The sequence below is a fragment of the Vicugna pacos genome, chromosome 9, assembly GCF_048564905.1.
Source record: "Vicugna pacos chromosome 9, VicPac4, whole genome shotgun sequence".
Lineage (NCBI taxonomy): Eukaryota > Metazoa > Chordata > Mammalia > Artiodactyla > Camelidae > Vicugna > Vicugna pacos.
Window position 1 is genome coordinate 11597711 of NC_132995.1, and position 20960 is coordinate 11618670.

Here is a 20960-nt window from a genome sequence, read left to right on the forward strand (position 1 = left end):
CCACCCCAGGTTCACTGCTGTTCTTGTGTGTCCTACAGGAGCTTCTTCCCGGTGGGCACGGACAGGCTCGTTCCCATAGAGACTTCTGTGCCCTCCTCCCTTTGTTTTTCCCTTTACACAAAAGGTGGCATTGTACACAGACTGTTCTGAATTTGTTTTTTACTGACTGTATCTTGGGGACTCTCTCTGCTTCAGTATACATGGAGCTGCTGCTGCTGCTGCACTTTTTCTTTTCTTTCTTTTTAACAGCTGCACATCTGTGTCCCCGAGTTTGTTGAGCAGTTCTTTATTAATGATGACTGGGATTGTTTCCAGCCTTTGGGGCTCATTAGAAGCAGTGCCACAGGGAGATACCTTGTGCTTATCTTGTTTGACATATGTTCAGGTAAATCTGGAAAGTGAATTCTTAGATATGGGATTGCTGGGTCACAGGGAATATGCATTTGTAATTCTGAGTAATGCTTCTATTTTAGCCATGTCTGAGAGTGTCCTCACAGCCTTGTGTTTTCAGATGTTTAGGTCTTTACCAGTCTGATCAGTGGGAGATGGCACCTTTGGGTGTTTTTAACTGTCTTTTTTCTTTGGTGAGTTTGGGTGTTCTTTCATGTGTTCAAGTGCCATGTGAGTTTCCCTTTCTGACCTGTCTGTTCATATCCTTTGGGGTACTTGGTCCTTTTCTTATTTATTTCTGAAAGCTTTTTGTATATTAGGGAGCTTAGCCCTTTGTAATGAGTAGCAGATATTTTTTCCCTACTTTGTCCCTTTGAAGGCCCTCACTTTAAGGAACACTCCATTAGTTTTTCTGTGGGGTGAGGATTCAGGTGATCCTCTGGAGAACCCTAAAACAGTGTGGTTCAAGAGAAGTTTTCTGCCATAACAGAAATGTTCAATGCCTGTGGTGTCCAAGAGGGTAGCCACTAGTCACATGTGCCCTTTGAGCATTTGAAATGTGGTTAATGTGACTGAGAAATGGAACTTTGTATTTTATTTAATTAGTTTAAATTTAAATAGTCATAGCTAGTTGCTACCCTCGTGGACAGTGCGTATCTAGAACATATGCAAAACAGTATCATAAGACATATTGCCGTAATCTATACTGTAATTATCATTACATAGCTTCACAAGGTTAAAAATATTCTTGTCCCATAGGGGGGCACAATAACCATGTCAGGCCAGCTGAGGTGTTACTCAGATGAAAACTGGGCACAGGAAACATGGACTGCCAGTAAAAGCAAATTGAGATCAAAAGGTGCATAGAGTCTAGGGTGCTGAGCTGAGTTTTGAGGAGTGCATAGGAGTTGGCCACGGAGATAGGAAGAAGAGGTAGTTTCAGGAAAAGGGACCAGCGTATGCTGAGGCCAGGAGGCGAGACAGCTTGTCATCTCAGAGATCACAGAGAATCAATAGCCAGGGGTCTTGGAAGAGGGGAACTGGAGGCCTTGAAGCTGGCGAGCTCAGCAGGTGCCTGGACTCCAAATGGAGGTCCTCACAGGGCTTGGCAAGCAGTGAATCAATTGGGGTTTGTCACAGGGTTGCTGAAAGATTCCGGGGGATGATAAACAGGAAGCACTGGATTCAGCAGTACCTGGCACACACTTTGCAAGCCTGGAGCAGTAGCTGTGGGGAGCTGGCAAAGTGCAAGAGACCTGCTCTGGTTTCCATTTTAGTGGGATGCCGTGCTCTGCAGTGTGGGGAGGATCCCTTTACTAAGACTGGAGTGGGGCTGCAGAGCCCCTGCCTTCCTCCTTTTCTTAGCACCTGCCGTTGCCACTGGAGAGAAATCTGCTGGGATTGTTCTGAGACCAAACCCCAGATTCCTGACCGTAACTGCAGAGAAACGTGGAAGAGGGAGACCGCTCTGCGCCTGGCTGTCCTCACTGCCCTGCTCGGGCCTGAACCTGGGGAGGAGTGGGCAGAGGGCCGACAGGGGCCACACTGGTGACTGGTCGTTGCCTGGGTGCTATAGCGGCCTGCTCACTGGGCTCCTGGTAGCCTCCCCTTCCCTCCCCAGTCAGCTCTCCCCAGGGCAGCTACTGCGATTCCGCCATTCCCTGCCCCCTGCCAACTTGGTGTTTCAGACAGACAGAATAGTGGAAAGAATAGGGTAACAAGTGAACAGCTAGACGCCCTGCACCTAGGCTCAGCAGTTTGGCATCTGCCATGTTTGCCTCCTCTGGCTGTATTTTATGCTTCTTGAACTTCTGTTCACACTTTGGGACACTTTCCTCCTTCATAAGTACATCAGCCAGCATCACCTAAGAATAAGGACTGTCTCCTACAGAGTCATAGTGCCATTGTCACACAAGAGATGAATATTTATAATATATATTTATTAACATCCCCTCCAGATCCATGCCACACTTGAATTTCCCCAGTTGTCTTCAAAATGTTGTTCTTCAAACCAAGAGTTGAAAAACCAAGGTATACACATTGTTTCTGGCATATTTTAATTTAGTTCAGCTTTTGTCTCTCTCCCCCTCCAACCCCCACATTTTTTTTTTTGACAAGTCAGGCTAATTGTCTTGTAGAATATTCCACGCTCTGGATGAGTCATATTATTGTCTTTTGGCACTGTTTTATTTGTTCCTCTGTGCCTACATTTCCTGTAAACCAGAAATTAGGTCTGGTGCAACATTGGCGAACTATGGCCTGCTTTCCCTATTTTTATACATAAAGTTTTATTGGAACACAACCATGCTCTTTACACATTATCTACGGCTGCTTTTGCTGTCTTGTGGCAGAACTGCGTAGTTGTGATAGAGACCGTGTGACTTGCAAGGCCTGAAATAGTTACAGTTTGGCCCTTTGCAGAAGAAATTTGTAAACCCATGGTCTTGGCAGGTATACTTCACAGTGTATCACATTAGTGTGATATTTTTAATGTAAATCCTATCATGTAATTTCTCTGCTTAGAATTCTGAGTGACTTTTAGTCCCATTTGCAGTAAAGTCCAAAGTCTATGTCCTCTTCTACAAAGTCCTACATGATCTGATCTCCTCTCCAGGATCATTTCTACCACTAGTTCCCTCACTTTAGCTACCCTGGTCTCCATGCTGTTCCTTAAACATACCAAGCACACTTCCTACCTCCGGACCTTTGCACTTGCTGTTCCCTTTACTTAGAATCCTCTTGCCCTAGATATCATTATGACTCTCTCCTTATCTTTGTGAGGTCTCTGCTCAGATACTACCTTCTCAGTGTCCTGCCCTGCCTTCCATGACTATTAGCCTTACCCTGCTTTACTCTTCAGAGCACCTGTCCTTCCTACCAGGAGTGACATTTTATTTACTTTTATTGGGGGGTGGGGGGAGGTAATTAGGTCTACTTATTTATTTTTAGAGGAGGTACTGGGGATTGAACCGAGGATCTTGTGCATGCTAAGCATGTACTCTACCACTTGAGCTGTACCCTTCCCCCGCATTTTAAATTTATTTATTTGTGCCAGGAACATAATAAGGTGTTCAGTAAATGTTTGTTGAATGAATAAAAGAATAATTAGAACGTATTCTGTTCAACCAGACCCTGTCCTAAGGTCTTTACATATATTCACTCATTGTATCTTCACAGCATTTCTAGGAGGGAGTTCCTCACCTGTTAAACAGGCACAGTGGTGAAACTGAGGCACAGAGAGTTATAGAATAAAAGAAGATCTTAAGAGCCTAGGTTTCCCTGCCATCCAGGGCTGGGCCTGGATTGCCAAGTCAGCCCACCTGAGGGTGTCTGAACACAGAGGGACCCCAGCTGCCCTCCAGCTGTGAACACCCCTCTGGATCAGAGGAGGGCCCTAGTTAGGTAGAGAGGTCCCCATCCACCATCAGGCCAACAGGCAGCGGTTATTCCTGAGGCTGCGATGAGGACAGGCCCACCACCTCCAGGTCACTGAGCTCCCCTGTTGGTGCAGTTGGTCCTGCTCAGCAGGGTAGCCCAGAGCTGGGGCCCAGGGTCTGGAGTCAGCCCAGCCACTGTGCCCCTTTTCAGTGCAGCTCAGTTCCCTGGACTGTCGTGAGGAGTGAAAGAGGAAATAGATGTGGAGGCACCTGGCCCAGGCGCCCCATGGAATTGTGCTTGTTGGTGCCTTTTCTCTCCTCCATCTCCTCTGCCACCGGCACCTCTGCCATGTTCACTGCCACAGTCCCCTTGTGCTTCCTCTCTTGACTCCTAGTCTGTACCCCACACAGCAGCTGCTGACTTAAAGCAGAAATCGAATCCTGACTCCCCCTGCGTACACCCTTCCACGACTTCCTGTGATGTTAAGGATTAAGACGTAAATTCCTCACACAGTGCCTCATGGAGCCCATTGTGGCCAGTCCTCTGTTCTACCCTCATCTCTGTCAGCTCCAGCCATGCTGGCACCTGCTGTGCCTTCCACAGACACCCTGGGCTCCCTCCTCAGGGCCTTCGAGGTGCTGGTCCCTCAGTCTGGATTCTTTTCCCTTTTGGCACTTCACAGGGCTGCCTCCTTCCCTCCATTTCATTGATTTCACAGCTATGTGCCAAGTGCCTGTTCTTGGCACCATGTTCCAGGGACATCTTCCAGGTCCTGCCTTACATGCCACCTCCTTGGAGAGGCCTTCCCTGATCACCCTCTGAGAAGGGGCTTCCTTTCCAGTCCCTGCCTTGGAGCTTTTGCACACTTGTCTTCTCTGTTAGGCCCGGAACTCCAACAGAGCTTGTCCCCTGCTGCACCTTCAGTACCCAGAACAAGTCCTGGTGCACCGAGGGCACTCAGGATGAGTTGGCTGGCTGGCTGGGTGACATTCGCACAGCCCTTTGAGGTGTTTACTCTGTGCCAGGCACTACCCTCAGCGTTTTCTGTTTGGTGTCTCACTACAGCCTTCTACGGTTCTTTGGTCCCTGCTCCACGTGTCAGCCCACCGAGGGCACAGAAAGTCAGATGGCCTGCCCAGTGTTGTCTCTAGGAAGGGGCAGAGCTTGGATTCACTCCAGGCCATCCAGTTCCAGAGTCTCTTCTCAGCCACTGTGCCATGCCCAGGGGACATGGGAGGCAGACGGAGGCCCCAGGAGTGAGGCCGCTTGGGGCCCCACGGCCAGTTTGCAGGCCAACTCCCTGCTCCCGGGCCTGCACTGCAGCCTGCCCAGTGCTGCCCAGGGGAGTGTAGCTGGGTTTGCGCCCCTAGGCCTCTGATTGCCGCCCATCACTGGGCAGATGCCAGCCCCTCTCTGCCTTATGTCTCCTTGTCTGTAGGGTGAGGTGAATTATAGTACCTACTTCACAGGGTTGCGGGGAGGACTCAGGAGTTGCGTCATGTAAAACACTTCCAACTGAGTCTGGCCACAGTGTGCTCTGCGTGCCGGAGGAGGGCATTTGTGCTACTGTTTCATCAGGGAGGCCCTCTTGGAGAGGTGGTCCAGGTCATGATTCCCAAGAGACAGCTTTCCTTTGCCCGGCTCCTAGGCTCCATGGGATGGTGTCCGTTGCTCCCTGAGCCTTCCTGCTACAACACCCTGCTTGATCCTCTGGGGCCTGGCCCAGGCGGAAGCTGCAGCTTTCATCAGGGTGTGGCGGTTTGGTGCCCAAAGGAGTGGAGCCTGGGCCTGGGTCTCCACTCCGCCAACTCATGGCTGTGTGACCTCCCACGTGGCTCCACCTCCATGCACCTGTTTCCATGCCAGAAACACGCTCCCCGCCAACCCTCTTGAGGAGCGTGGAATGAGGTGGTGTTTGTGGAACTGTTATTTTTCTCAGCCTGTCCTGGAGCGGGGGCAGCAGGCTCTTTCCCCTGGGACTCTCCTTTGAGGGGTGGAAGGCATGTCAGCCCCAGCCCTGGGTGGGAGCTCCCCTCTGTCCCAGACATCATGTTGCAAACCCTTGAGGAGTGTCCTGGATGGGGGCCCTTGCTTTTCCTCTGGAATTCTGAGTGCTGCAACCTTGCCACCTCGGTCCAGTTGGAACAGGATCAGGGGCTTGTCAGGCAGCGGGAGAGTTACCCAGACCAGCCTCCGCATCCCTGTGGGTTCTGGCTCCAGATGGGATGGGTCCAGGCCCCACCGGCCCCGCCAGTGTCTTTAACCCCTTCTTTGAGTCGAGCACTTTGCCCAGGTTCAGGCTTTGCACACAGCAGCTCACCAGCGTCTCAGCGCCCCCAGCGTACCGAGGAGGGGGTCGAGCTGGGAGGCCTGAGCTCATTCGGGTGGTGGAGTTGCTGTTTGAGTCCCAGCTCTCATCACCAGCTCTGTGGCCCAGAGAGGCCCCAAGGCCTGCTTCTGGTGCTCCCTCCCGCGGTGTGGAAGCTCATCTCCCATTCATTCGGGCCACTGTTGATGGACTGTGTTCTCCCCCCTTGTAAACAGAGATGATAGCATGCTCCACGTCTTGGTCTGCAGGTTGCTTTTTTCATGACAGTCCCTCAGGATCTCTGTGTGTGAGGTATATACATACTTATTTATTTGTTTTGTATATTCAGCATGTCTTAGGGGGTTGACTTGTTTTTTTTTAATTCATGGTCATACACCCAAAGTCAGCATTTTAAACTTTCTAAGAGGACAGTGATGCTCTGATAAAGCATATCATGGGCTATACTCCCCCAGCCCCCATTTTTTGAGAAACAGGAGTATTCATGTAGGGATAGGGATTTATGTTATTATTTGTTCCAAAGAGGGTATGGGTGAAACTAGTTGGGAAATGCCAGCCTGAGGCACTGAGTCAGGGAAGGGAAGAGGCCAGCGCTGCTCCGTCTGGGTGTACACCAGGTGTCCGTGTGCACTGGGTGTCTGTGTGCACTGGGCGTGCACCGGGCCTCTGTGCGCTCTGTCTGGGTGTGCACTGGATCCGGGGCCACTCAGGACTTGGGCTGCCTTGCTAAGTCATCCCCAGATACCTACCACGTACCTGCCTAGGTGCTGAGTTGAACTATGTACGAGTAGACAAAATCCTTGCCCTCATGGGCAGATGTACGTGGCTTATGGGCTCCCAGATTCTGTGCCCGCCCTTGGTACTTGTGCTGACAGTACTCCCGCGCCTTCTTAGGAAGCGTGATCTCACGCAAGTGAGGCCATTTTGAGAAGCAGAGCATCCGGGTGTGAACCGGGGCCTATGGGCTCGGTTGCCACTTTGTTCAGCAAGCCCTGGAGCTCAGTAAGAACAGGTCACCTGGCTTTTATAGACATAAACAAAATCCGTAAGTGGGTCAACAGATACTGGGTTGAACCACCTAACATTGTGTTGTGGTTCCCTAATGGGGGATGTGTGGACAGTTTAGTATCATTCAGCCTTATTTTTTTCTTTTTGGTGTCTGGTCTTTTTTTTTACTTATTTCTCCTACGTACATTTTCCCTCTCTACAGATAGAACTATTGGCAAGTATCAAAAGAAAATTCTTTCCCAGCCATTTCTCAGTCATGAGTGACAGAACTAGTTTATTGTTCTGAAAGCTGGCTCCCCTCTGCTGGGACCCAGTTCCCTGTCCCCCGCCGTCTCTTCCACACCCCTGCCTGCCCTCCCAGCAGGCAGGCCTCCGGGGCAGCATGTCGGTCAACTCTTGCCTTGTACGATCTTCAGCTTCTTTGACTAACGAGTACTTCCTTCTGCTCTTGGTTTTGTTGTACAAAATACTGGTCACTCGTGCACACAGGCTTGTCACTCATTCTAAGGAACTTGGAGGACCACTGTCTCTCCCTTGTTCAAGGCCTAGGGCAGCGGCTCATTTTCAAGGGGCTGTGAGGAAAGGCAGTCTCCCCTCTAATCATGAAATTGCTGCCTGACTTCAAGTGGCCCTCAGGCCAGGCCCCTCCTGGGACATAGATGGTCTCTGTCCTTATTCCAGTCTTGCCCTGTACCACCCACCACAGCCAGAGGGTCTGTAAAATTTCAGTCTGGTCCCACCAGCTCTCCCCACGTCAGACTGATCGTGGCAGAATGCCTGATGCTGTTTGTCATTTGCTCGGTCATTGTGGGGCATGGGGCTCAGCCCTTCCTCCCAGGACCCAGGTTCCCCTGGACTCACAGCTCCCCGGACATGCCCCACAGGGAGGAGTGGATGCGGGCCATCCAGATGGTTGCCAACAGCCTCAAGCAGCGGGGCGCAGGTGAGGACCCCATGGACTACAAGTGTGGCTCCCCCAGCGACTCTTCTGCAGCCGAGGAGATGGAAGTGGCAGTTAGCAAGGCTCGGGCCAAGGTGGTAAGTGCGGGAGGGCAGGCGGCCAGGGGGTGGGGCGGCCAGTCTGTGAGCGAACCCCCCACCCCCCAGCCCTGGCCCTGCTGCCCTTGATTTCCATTCAGAGGGGCCCAGTCAGGGCACTTCCTGTAGGATGGGTGATTCCAGGCTGTAGATGCCCCAGCACTGCTCTGGGCACATGAAGTGAAAGGCAGCCTCATCTTGGAGGAACATGAAGCCACGTCTGCCCCCACCTCAGAGCCCCGTGCCTGGGAGAGGGAGAGCCGAGTGTGGGAGGGCCTCGATCTGAAGGCCGCTTCAGAACAAACGATTGCTGCCCAGAGCCTCCCTTCCTGCTTATGCCTGAGCACTTTGGCAACAGTGTCTTTTGATTTTCCTATTTCTTTGTTAAAATTTCTTCCCATGGGCCATGTGCCAGGCGCTGACTATCCCACTCTCTCCCCATTCCGGGCAGACCATGAACGACTTCGACTATCTCAAACTCCTGGGCAAGGGCACCTTTGGCAAGGTCATCCTGGTGCGGGAAAAGGCCACCGGCCGCTACTATGCCATGAAGATCCTGCGGAAGGAGGTTATCATCGCTAAGGTAGGCCTTCCCCGGGCTGCTGTCGACTGGCCGCTGTTGGGGGCACACGCCAGGCTGAGACACTAACCTGTGTCTACTGCTGTCTCCCCCTAACCAAGCCCATGGCTCAGTCCTGTGAGTCCCCAAAGAAGGGGAGCCTGAGGTCCAGAGAGGGCGGCCCTGTCTGCTGAGTCCTGCACTCTCTGGGCACCAGGGATGAGGGTAGAGAGTCTGACTGGGGTCGCACCCAGCAGGTGCTGTCAGGCCTGAAGGAAGTCCCTGTGTTGATAAAGGGTCTGTGGGGAGGCCGTGAGGGCTCAGGGCTTGGCTCAGTGCCTGGACCAGGAGTGGGATTCTATTCCCTTTTTTCCTTATTTAAAGTTTTTAAAATGGAAAATGCCTGATGTACATAAACATTTTTAAAGAAAAAGAAATATATAATGGACTCCCACGTAGCAATCATCCAGCTTCAACCAGTACTAACATTTGGTCATCTTGTTTCATTAGCTCTGCCCTCCCTTTTTTTTGTTCTGGAGTATTTTAAAGCCTGTTCTAGACATCATATAATTTCAGCCATACATTCTTAGATGTGTCTTTAACAGATGATGATTTTAAAGACTATAATCGTGGTACCGTGATCATATCCAACAAAATTAACAACCCCTGATGTCATCGGGCCAAGGCAGGGTTTCTCAGCCTCAGCACTGACGCTTGGGGCCAGACCATTTCTCTGCCGTGGGGGTTGTCCTGTGCGCTGTAGTAGCTTCTCCCAGGGCACCGCTCCTCCCCTGAGTTGTGACTAATGTCCTTAGACATTATTATCGTTATTGTATTATCCCTTGGAGACATACTCGCCCCACTGAGAGCCAGTGTCTGGGCACTGCAGGTGGTTCAGGATTTTAAGCAGCTCCCTGAGTGACTGCTGTGCACTCAAATACCAAACTAGCCCACGTTAGTGTCCTGGGAGGGCCCATGACTCTGGTGCTGGCCCCTGCTGCCCCCCTGAGTTTCTGATTCAAGTAAGGGCTCAATAATTTGCATTTTTCCAAGTTCCCAGGCAACCCTGCCAGTATGGGGACCACACACTGAGAACCACTGCTCGCAGCCTAGAGTCCTAATTAGATCCAGGGCCTTCTTTCTGCAAGAAAGTTTATAGATGGGGATTCCCACAGCCTGTAACATCACCTCAGAGGTCTCAGAATGTTTGCTTGCCCCCACTTAGGAGGTCAGAATTGGCCTCCTTTGGTGACAACCTGACCCTCCCTTGTAAAGTCCTCATCAGCGTCCCACTGATTGTCCTCTTCTGGGTCCATTATTTCATTAGCGCTTGCGAGTGATAACATTCTGCCCCTTCCATTCTCTCTGTGTGTTGACCAGGAATAGAATTGGATTTCACCAAGACATTGCTCCGCCATCCCTCAGTTTAGGGCAGGGGGCGTGTGGCCAACGTGGTGTTGCCCACCAGCCCCTCACTCAGCTTCTGTCTGCAGGATGAAGTCGCCCACACAGTCACCGAGAGCCGGGTCCTCCAGAACACCAGGCACCCGTTCCTCACTGTGAGTAGCCCTCTTATCTCAGGCAGGGCCTGGCCCCTTTGGACAGAGCTCGGGGAGAGAGCCTGACTCCTGCCACCGGGAAACACAGACTTGATGTTGGCCAGGTGGCTGGGGCACAGTGTTGCTGGGCTCCCCAGGTGGCCTGAACCAAGACACAAGGGGCAGCAGCTTCTTTATAGATGGTGGCTTCATGTCAACGCCTCAGCCGACTGATGATGTCAGATTGTAATCTGATGGCCCCAGGAGAGCACGGCTGCCATCTTTACGAGTTAGAGGTGCTTAGCCCAGCTAGTCCAAGTGGGAGCATTATTTTTTTGTTTATGTTTTCAGAGGTAATCCTAGAAGCAGAGCTATTACGATTGTGCTGCCTAGCAACTCAGGCTGAGCGGACATCTTTTTGAACTACAGTCTCCATTAGGGCCAGCAGCCAACAGCTGAATGGACCAGGTTGAGGATGGCTAAAGGGTTGTTTCTCTAGCTTACTTACTGTCCAAGTGTCTTACTGCGGCTCCACACTTGTTCAAATGAAAACTTAAGAGACTCTTCAGTGTAGAAGACAGAGCAGTAAGTTGCTGTAGGCAGAGAGTCACCTAAGGGTCCTCTGAGGAACTCTCTGTAGGGCTCCTTACAGCACAGTTTCAGAACTGCTTGTTTGTTGGTGGATCACTTGTCCATCCTGTTTTTGGGGTTTTCTCCCAAGCCACTGCCAGCAAACCGTGTGAGTGCATGTGTGTGTGTGTGTGTGTGTTTAATACATTTGAGTGTAAAATAGGAAGAGAGATGTGAAACAGCTCTGGTTGCTTAGAACATGGTCTCTCCCCTGGCTGTGCCTCAGAGGATGGGATCATTCGGCACAGGAACCCGTTCCCTTGTTCTCAGAGCCACACGCTCACTCACATGTCACAAGAGGTGAAGCTGAGATTTGAACCCTGGCTGCCTGATTCCCAGGGCCCAGGCCAGGACAGAGAGGCTGGGGCTGGGTCGAGAGCCCGCCTTCTTCCCACCTCCTACCCTGTCTGCCCACCTTCCCCACAGGCGCTGAAGTATGCCTTCCAGACCCACGACCGCCTGTGCTTCGTGATGGAGTATGCCAACGGCGGTGAGGTGAGTGGCCGCCACCTCGCCTGCCCTCCTGGATGTCTCCTTCCTGGGTGTGGGGGAGGCTGAGAGGGACTGTGGGTGAGAGGCGGTTTGGGGGCAGAGGGAGACTTCCTGGATGTCATCTCGTTCTGTCCACCCGCCTCCACTTGAGGCAGGAATCATCAGCTCCACATTGCAGGTGAGGAAACAGACTGAGAGAGGTTAAGTGGCTTGCCTGCATTCACACAGCTAGTGAGCTGGTGGGCAGGGTACAGAGCTGTAGAGGGGGCTGTGTGGGTGGTTGGCCGACAGCGCTACAAAGAGGGTTCTTAAAGGCTCCAAAGAAGGCGTCTGTGGGTCAAGACCCCAGTCCTCTCCTTTCGGCAGGGTCTCCTGGGGAGAAATCAGCCACTTGCTGTCGCGCACCCCTCATCCCTTACACCCTTCTCTCTCCACACAGGTGCAACTCTCTGGCTTCTGTCTCATTTGGTGTCACAGCTCATTGTCACTTGCTCGTGACCCTGCTCCTCTGCTTCCTTGCTGACTCTCCCTCGTTTGCTGTCTCTTCACACCGTCTCCCTTTGGCACCTCATGCCTGTCCTTCGCTCTCCATCCCTTGCTCGTTTTCCTTATTTTTTGGACTCGTGAGTTCTTCTCTACTCACTGGCCCTCGCTTGGTCTTGTTTGCTGTCACTTGCCGGTTCATGGAGCAGGTCACCATGTCATTGGGCTGGGTGCCGGGGCCAGCCCGCAGGGTCCCATCCTTCTGTCCTCGGGTCGGGGTGTCTCATCTCCCCACCCCCCTCTGCCGGCAGCTGTTCTTCCACCTGTCCCGGGAGCGCGTCTTCACGGAGGAGCGGGCCCGCTTCTACGGCGCAGAGATCGTCTCGGCCCTGGAGTACCTACACTCACGGGACGTGGTGTACCGCGACATCAAGGTGAGCGTGCAGTCGCCTCCTGGCACGTGCTAGACTCGCCCGCCCTGCCCGTCTGCCGAGCTTCGCCCTGCAGGGAGAGTCTGTCTTGTCCTTCTGGGAGCTGATCCTCTCACCCTGGCCCACAGTGTGGTTCTGCTTCAGGCAGCCCTGCATGGGGCCCTTCCAGGCCTCCTGTGAGCGGTGCGGCTGTGCAGCTGGAGGGTGTGAAGTGCTGTCAGCGCTTAGCCTGGCAGAGTCCACCGTCACTAAGTGCGTGCGCCCCCTGTGAGCCAGCTGTTCTGCCTGAGGGCGTGCGTGGGAACAGGTGCCTGTGTCCGTCTCAAAGTGTGGACACACGTGCCCCTAGCAGGACTGTTGACACTAACCCTCAACTGGAAGCAGCCCGAGTGTCCACTGTCAGAAAACAGCTAAAAGGGTGGTGTATTCACACGGTGGGACTCTGCCCAGCAGTTCAAGAGGACAGACTGCAGCCGTACGTGGTAGCCCAGAGGCCTCTCACAGGCTAACACTGGGGAGAGCCAGAAAAGACGGGACAGATCCATGTTGTTCAATGTCTGCGTGGAGGTGGGGGAGACTGTAAAGAAAAGTAGGGAAGTGAGATTTGCTCTATTGGAGAGGGGGCGGTGGCTGAACAGGGAAGGGGCACATGGCAGATTCTGAGGGGTGCTGGTGGTCTTTCCTGACCTGGTGGAGGTTACACAAGATCCACTGAATTGCTCATTTGTGTAAGTTTAGGAAAATAGAGGAGAAAGAAAGATAGTACTCCTTATACCCGGAGCCCTCAGTGAGGGAAGCAGATGGGGCAGGACCCGGCTCCCATCTTGCCCTGCCTTGCTTTCTTCCAGGTCCCGGGGGAGGGCAGCCTCTTCCTGAATCTCAGAGGGTGAAGGCCTAACCCTGTGCTGGGTGTGCCCTCTGGCCCCTGGTATAATAGCTACCACTCCAGGCTACAGCACCCTCCAGGGAAGGGCAGGGACGTGTGGGGCTTCAGTAGGGTACCAGGAAGCCTTGGGAAGATGTATTCCTGACACACTGACTTTTCCTACAGCTGGAAAACCTCATGCTGGACAAAGATGGCCACATCAAGATCACTGACTTCGGCCTGTGCAAAGAGGGCATCAGTGACGGGGCCACCATGAAAACCTTCTGTGGGACCCCTGAGTACCTGGCACCTGAGGTGTCTGGGGCTGGAGGGTGCAGGGCTATGTAGGGCCGAGGGAGGAGGGTCCCTCAGACCCGTGTGTTTCCTCTACCCACTCCCTCTGCGCGCAGGGCTCTGATTCCTTAGGTGGCCCTCCCAGCCCCAGGCAGGGCCATGCCCCCTGGGGCCCCTTAGCACCTTGGCCCTGGAACCGTGGGCCCGGCCCCTCATTGCCCTCCCTACTCAGGTGCTGGAGGACAACGACTATGGCCGGGCGGTGGACTGGTGGGGGCTGGGCGTGGTCATGTACGAGATGATGTGTGGCCGCCTGCCCTTCTACAACCAGGACCACGAGCGCCTCTTCGAGCTCATCCTCATGGAGGAGATCCGCTTCCCACGCACGCTCGGCCCCGAGGCCAAGTCCCTGCTCGCAGGGCTGCTCAAGAAGGACCCCAAGCAGAGGTGAGGGCTGGCATCGGCCCCACCCAACCCAGTGCCACCTGCTGCCACTGTTCCCTTGGCCCGGAGGGGCGGCATCCCCAGCTGCCCTCGCCCCATGGAGTGCTTGGTGTGTGTTGTCCTCATAGCTGGGGAGTGCTCCCCTCGGCCGGGCCTGTCCTTAGCCCTCTGCCCGTACTGTCTTGTTGTATGGGGACACTGAGGAACAGGATGGCCCTCTGCCTCGCCTAGGATATGAAGCGACCAGGGAGCCAGGTTGCAATCTCCTGGCTCTGATGCTGGGCACGTGGGCTCCTTCCCTGAGCCTTGATTTCCTCCTCTGTGAAGTGCTGGTCTGTGGCCGGGACAGAATCATTAGAGGTGGTTCAGGGCCTGCACATTGCAGGCCCAGACCTGCACCAAAAGCCCGTCTCCCAGAATCCGACTGCCTGGGAAGGCAGGTTCTCATGGCCGTCTCTGCCCAGGCTCGGCGGGGGGCCCAGTGATGCCAAGGAGGTCATGGAGCACAGGTTCTTCCTCAGTATCAACTGGCAGGACGTGGTGCAGAAGAAGGTGAGCGCCACTGCCTGCCTGCCCCCGCGCAGGAGCCCAGCCACTCACGGGTGACCTTGGCCAAGGCCTCCTCCTCAGGGTCCTGAGCCTGGGCTCCTCTCCTCCACAGCTCCTGCCACCCTTCAAACCTCAGGTCACATCTGAGGTTGACACAAGGTACTTTGATGATGAGTTCACCGCCCAGTCCATCACAATCACCCCCCCGGACCGCTGTGAGTGTCTGAGGCCCCCTCACTTGGTGGGCCTGGCTGGGCGGTGGAGGGGTGGGGTCCACTCCTCACTCAGTTCTCCAGGAGGAAGTTTGCAGGTCCCACTCCACGGCTAGGCAGTTTACCTCGCAGTGTGCTTGCCAGGGCTTTTGCTGTTGGCCCACCTTCGGGCCTGGTGAAGGTCACCAGGAGCCATTGACCACAGCATGCAGGAGACACCTGGGGAGTTGCCAGTACGGAGATGGCGGATACATAGTTACCTTCCCAAATCGCCCAGGTCTCTGGGGCTGGGTGGGTTCACTGACTCTGTAGCTGTTTGCGTTCTAGTTCCCACCCGCCCAGTGCTGGGCTGTGCTGAGACACGGCAGTGACAAGACAGTCCTGGGCCCTGCCCTCGGGGAGCTTGAAGTCCAGTGGGGTGACTGCCCAGAGTGGTCAGGCCTGTGGTGTTAGGAGCTCGGGATCTGGAGAAGCCCAGAGGAAATGCCTGACTTGGCCTGTGGGTCAAGGAAGGCTTCCTGGAGGAGAAATGCAGCTGAGACACATACCTGGTGGAAGGAATAGCAATGGGACATGCAGGAACGGAAGCATTGTAGGGTCAGGAACCATGGGAGCATTGCTGAGGTCAGAGTAGGTGAGGAAGGGTTGAGGGTGTGGGGCCAGAGCAGGAGGATTTGGGAGGCTACTGGGAGGAGTGAAGATTCAGTGCATGGGGAGCCACGGAAGGGTTTTGTGCAGGGGAGAGAAGGGCTGCATCAGGGCTTTAGGGAGTCCTCCCCCTCAGCTGAGTGTGGAGGGAGGAATTTTGGGGGTGGAAGGCCAGGCCAGGGGACTGGGCTGTAGGGGCCTGGGCTAGACAGCGGTGTGGCCTGGGGCAGAGGACACCCAGGAGACTGAGCACCCCGTGGGGCCCGTGGACCAGGGCTCTGGCCTGGGGGTGGGGCTGTGGCCGAGGGGCTATGGCAAGGAGAAAGTAACTGAGCCTCTGTCCCTCCTGGGTGGCCTGCCAGTCGGGTTGCACTGTGGTCTGCCCGCAGTCCTTCCTGGGGCTGGGCGGGGTGCCCGGGCCCTCTGCAGGCGGTTCTCCCCAATCTGCCTCCACCGACCCCTGCAGATGACAGCCTGGGCTCGCTCGAACTGGACCAGCGGACCCACTTCCCCCAGTTCTCCTATTCGGCCAGCATCCGAGAGTGAGCAGCGCCGCCCGCCGCCGACGCCGCACGGGACGCACGCACGGCTGCCATCACCGCCGGGGGGCTTTTTTTTTTTTTTTAAGTTTTTATTTTGCTTTTTTGTTTGTGTCCCCATCCCTCACCTCCTTACCCCCATTCCAGTTTTTTCTTCAGCCCTCTGCCAAACTCACCTCAGCGGTCCCAGCAGCCCTGCCTCCAGGATCCTGTCCTGCCCTCACCTTTGTGCTCAGACCAGGATTGGGGAGACTCTCCACCGCCTGCCCTAGGACCAGGCCTTTGGGCAGTTGGAGAGATTCCGATTTTTAATCAACACAAGCCCCATTGACGGGCGAAGGGTGGAGCTGTGGGGCCTACCTGAGTTTTTTGGTCCGCGCCCCCGAGGCAGCCTGCCTCTGCGTTGCTGCTGTCGGAGGCTGCCCCCTGGTGGGCTGCCCAGTGGACAGCGCCCTGGTGCTGCCTTTGCCCTGTCGTTAGGCTCCAAGAGGCCTGGCGTGGGGCAATCCAGCCCCCTCCTCCCATGGGGGCAGAAAAGCAATAATGTCCAGGGACCGGGGGAGGGGATGGGGTGGGCTTTTGGAAGCTGCGTGTAGGATTGGTGGTTTAGGGCTCCCTCACGTGAATGGGGCCCAATTACCGTGTGGGAAACCAGGAGGGGCCCAGAGGACGAGCACTGCCTCCTGGTCCTGCCCCCCCTACCCCCCAAGCTGCTCTCCTGACCCTGTGGATGAGGCAGGAGGAACATTTGGGGGCTAACCTCCCCGCCCACTGGCCCCGTGCCTTACCAGGGCTTCCTTCCAGCCGGCCTTACCTCCTGCTGGACCCCGGGCCTGGCCCTGGCCCCGTCTGAGGATGGGGGCCGGGATCTCCCCCTTCTCTCTGCCTGGGGTGGAGGGGCGCCAGCCTCGGCTGTTACACATCTCGCACCGAGACAGTATTGGGCCCCGTGGACTTAGGTCGAGGAGGGGGTGGGGGTGGGTGTCTCTGGTACGTACTAGGGTGGGGGCCTCTGAGAAGGGAGGCTCCAGGCCACCTCATCCCCTCCCCGTCTCCGGGCCCCGCATTCTGCAGCCTTAAGGTGAACGTTTGTCAGTGCCATGGGCACTTGTGTACGTGCCTCGGACTGTGTGTCCGTGGGCGTTCCTGTGCATCTGAGAAGCAGATGCACATGGTGTGTGTATGTGCGTGTGCGTGTTGGGTATGTGTGTGCAGGGGCAAGTGTGTCCTGGCCTCAGTGTGTGTGGTATGTGTGGGCTCAAGCCCCACCCTTGGCCTGAGCATTTCATCCCCAGGGGAGGGGTTCTGGCCCAGCAGGGAAGCCACACCAGAGGTCCACTTGCTGCCCTGTCGTCCCCTGCCCCCCAACATCTCTGGGCGTTTGAAATTAGTTTTTCTGGTTTTGATCTCCCCACCCCCACCTCCTGTGCTAGGTAATTCACAGAGAGACACATCCTGGGGTGGGGTGGGGGTTGGCTTGAGTGGGTGGGGTCCTTTTTCCTTTCTGTGTGTGTATGTCGTTAATCTGACAATTCTTCCTCCTTCCCACTCGCCTTTCCCCATTCCTTGTATTTGTACGGTACAAGCAATAAAGACACTCATTTCAGACTGAGGGCCACCACCCTGGGCATTTTCTTGCTTCTGGAGTCTGGCCCCGGCTTTAGCTGCCTTCGGCTCCCATTACTCCCTTTGCAGGGCCTGTTGAGCCAGGAGGTGGGGAAGCTGGAGGAGGAGGCATCTGGAGGTGGGGGTGTGCTCAAGCTCAGGTTGGAGGGGTGGGGGTACTGGGGGGGAAGGCTACTGAAGAGTTTGGGGTAGGTTCCCAGGCCTGGGCTGGGAGTACTGTGAACAGAGACCATTCCAGCCTCTCAGCAGCTGCTTAGGCAAAAAGGTGGGATGGAGGGAAAGGGTTGGAAGGGGGTCGAGGTGTCAGTGAGCCCTGGGAGAAAGTGTGGGAGGGAGTGGACCCATTTCCTGTGGCCCCTGAGCCCAGGAGGGGGCACTACCTGTATATTTTCTCCCCATTTCTGGCCCACAGTTCCAGTACAGGACCCTTGAGGGATCAGTGGGTTTGTGGTGGCCGTCAGCTGGGAGCCCCTCAGGTTGGGTTACAGCCCTCAGTGCTGGGAACCCTCTGGCAGCTGACCCTTTAATCCTGGAGTTCCCAGGCACGGGTGAATTTACTGTCAGATTTTGCCAGAAGGTGTAGGGCCTCCCATGCGTGGAGTCTTTGAGATCTTAAGTAAGGGTAGCAGAAAAGTCAGACCCTACAGCCAAGACTCAAGGAGTTTTTTGGTTTGTTTCCTAACTTCGTATGGACTTTATGATTATTGAATTACAAAAGTATGTCCTGGCGATCACATGAACAGCAGAGAGGCTTGTAAAGAAAAGCCTTTAGTCCTCCCTGTAGTTGCAGCCCCTGGAGGTGACCGGTGCTGCAGGCAGCCGTGCTCAGTCTCCCTCAGTCTGTCGGGGGTTGTCTGGGTCCGGGGATGGGCTCCTACAGGCTCCTGCCCTCTGCTGGATGGGTACATACATGTAGTAGTGCTTCTTACTTCGGAAATGTTCCCCCAAGAGGGAGTTTTAGAGGGAAGAGTTCTAATAATACAATTTCACCAATTAGGAAAGTTAAATTTTGAGTAGATTACTCTGTCTCTTGCCATGTGCATGTAGATGGTTTCACAAGCTTTCTGAGTGTGTGTAAAGAGTAATGCAAACAAAGGAGGAAAATCAAAACCACCCAGGCCTTGAGCAGTCATTCTAGTCCTCATGTCACCTCTGTGCAGACGAACACGGCCTCGTGAAAAGCTGCCCCTCTATGTAGCTCTTTCCTCCCAGTCAATGCCAAGCCGCCAGGCTCTGCTCTAGCACATCTTAACCGCCCTCCTGCCAGTATCCATATGTTAATAGGTTGTGTTGGGTCATTGGTACATCTTGGGGGCTCATCGGAGACACCGTGCTGTCATGCTTCCAGCTGCTACACAAGCTTTCTTGGGGTAGCTATGCCTCCGCTGATTCAGCTGCCTCTTTGGATAAGAATTCATTTGGTGTCCAGTTCGCTGCTCCCAGCACTCCTGTGATAAACCTCAACAGGGGAAAAATCCATCTTTACTGTGCTTGTGCTTTTACAATTTTGTGGCCTATGTTCTGGGGTTGCTGTATTTCAATACACGTCAGAAAGCCTTCCAAAAGTGTGTAGCAATTCACACACTTAAGTTTCATTTTGAAATAATTACAGACTTGTAGAAAACTTTGAAACTTTCAAAAATAGGACTACAGCGAATTCTAGGCCTGGAGCAGGAAATGTGTAAGATGAGGCTGGAGCACCTTGTGCTCAAAATTAAGGACCTGCTCAAACCAAATCAAACGCTCACTGGTGGGGGCATGTGAAGGGACACAGGAACCAGCTGAAAGCAACACAATAAATAGCAGAGTATTGGGTCATGTCCAAAGTATAAATAAAATAAATGAGTCTGGTTTGTGCTGAAATAAATGACAAATGGTGAGAACAGACATACCTGTACAGAATTTCAGGTAATTTCTGTAGCTACTCTGCCTTCAAGGAGGGGAAGCATAACCCCCTACTCCTTTGGTGTGGGCTGCAGGGTGACTTGCTTCCAAAGAGGACAGTGTGGGAAGCGGGGGAAGGCAACTCTAGAGCGGAGAAAGTGGAGCTCCCTCAGCCAGGTGATCAAGGTCAACATCACAGTGATGAGTCATGGCGGCAGTATGTGCCTTTGATAGGAGGCGATTAGAATGATGCTTTACCTCTGTGATCTCCCTAAAATGCATACTCTCGGTCCGATAAAGGGAAAACAGACATCAGACAAATTCCAACTGAGGGACATCCAAAAGATCTGAGCACTAGTTCTTGGAACTGCCAAGGTTGTTCAAAATAAGGAGAGCCTGGGAAGCTGTCAGAGCCAAGAGAAGCCTCAGGAGACGTAAGGACTCAATGTAATGTGTTCTGAGTGGGATCCTGGGCCAGAGAAAGGACATTAGGTAAAAACTCAGGAAATCTGAATAAAGCACAGACTTTGATAATACTGTATCCCTACTGGTTCCTTAAATCATGACAAGTGTACCACACTGATGTAAGGTGTTAATAGGGGACCTGGGTGTGAGGTATATGAGAACTCTGTCCTCTATGTGACTTCCCATAAATCTCCAGCATTTATTTTTAAAAAGTACAAAGAATTTTCATCTACCTTTCATGCAGCTTCCCCATGATATTCTCCATTGACTTTATCCCCCCACCCTGAAATTTATGTGTGTCCTAAAACAAGAACGTTCTCTCCCATAACCACAGTCCAGTGATCAAGGTCAGGAAGTTGACATTGAAGAAATGATTTTCTCTTGGACCTTAATCAGATTTTCCTAATGGTCACACTCATGTCCCTGTATACAAAAGAAGTACAGAAAAAAAAAAGTCCTGGCTAGAGACTCAGTCCAGGCTCACACACTGCCTTACGTTGTCAGGTTTGAAGCTTCCAGGGCAGTTATTTTGCACGATGTCTCTCAGTCAAGGTTTGTTGCCTGATGCTTCCTTCTGGTTACATGGAAGCTATTTTTGACAGGAATTCCCAGAAATAATGTGCCCTTGTCAGTGCATCCTGAGACAGTGTCCTGTTCCTGGTGATGACTTTGATACTTGGTTAAGGTGGCGTCTGTCAGGTCTCCCCTCTGTGAAGTCACTGCTTTCCCTTTGTCTTCGTGTGATACAGGCACATCTCATCTCGTGTTTCACTTTATTGTTCACCACAGATCCTGCATGTTTTACAAACTGAAGGTTTGTGGCAACACTGTGTTGTCAGATGATGGTTAACATTTTTAGCAATAACGTGCTTTTTTTTTTTGTATTTTTGTTGTGGCAGGGGGGAGTGAGGAGGTAATTAAGTTTATTTATTTAAAAAAAATTTTTAAATGGAGGTCTGGGGATTGAACCCAGAACTTCATGCATGCTAACCATGCACTCTACCACTGAGCCATATGCTTCCCCCAGCAATAAATATTTTAAAATTAAGGTGTGTACATTGTTTCTTTAGCCATAATGTTGTTGCACACTTAACAGATTACAGTATAGTGTAAACAACTTTTATATGCACTGGGAAACCAAAACATTTATGTGACTCACTT

At 53.3% G+C, this 20960-nt stretch overlaps 1 protein-coding gene across 3 annotated transcripts in view; it reads left to right on the plus strand.

The window, feature by feature from the left end:
* Nucleotides 1-17436, plus strand: part of AKT2 (AKT serine/threonine kinase 2) — a 45704-nt gene extending 28268 nt beyond the window's left edge. For 2 of the 3 annotated variants that reach the window (XM_072967034.1, XM_072967035.1), the window contains 10 exons: nt 7991-8140; nt 8592-8723; nt 10193-10258; nt 11294-11362; nt 12154-12276; nt 13325-13453; nt 13665-13879; nt 14341-14428; nt 14538-14640; nt 15752-17436. In XM_072967034.1, the coding sequence (XP_072823135.1) occupies nt 7991-8140; nt 8592-8723; nt 10193-10258; nt 11294-11362; nt 12154-12276; nt 13325-13453; nt 13665-13879; nt 14341-14428; nt 14538-14640; nt 15752-15831 (1155 nt within the window). In that variant the 3' untranslated portion in view covers nt 15832-17436. Of the gene's footprint in view, nt 1-7986; nt 8141-8591; nt 8724-10192; nt 10259-11293; nt 11363-12153; nt 12277-13324; nt 13454-13664; nt 13880-14340; nt 14429-14537; nt 14641-15751 lie in introns of all 3 variants that reach the window. The other variant, XM_072967036.1, reaches the window with a different exon arrangement.
* Nucleotides 17437-20960: the final 3524 nt, after the last annotated feature.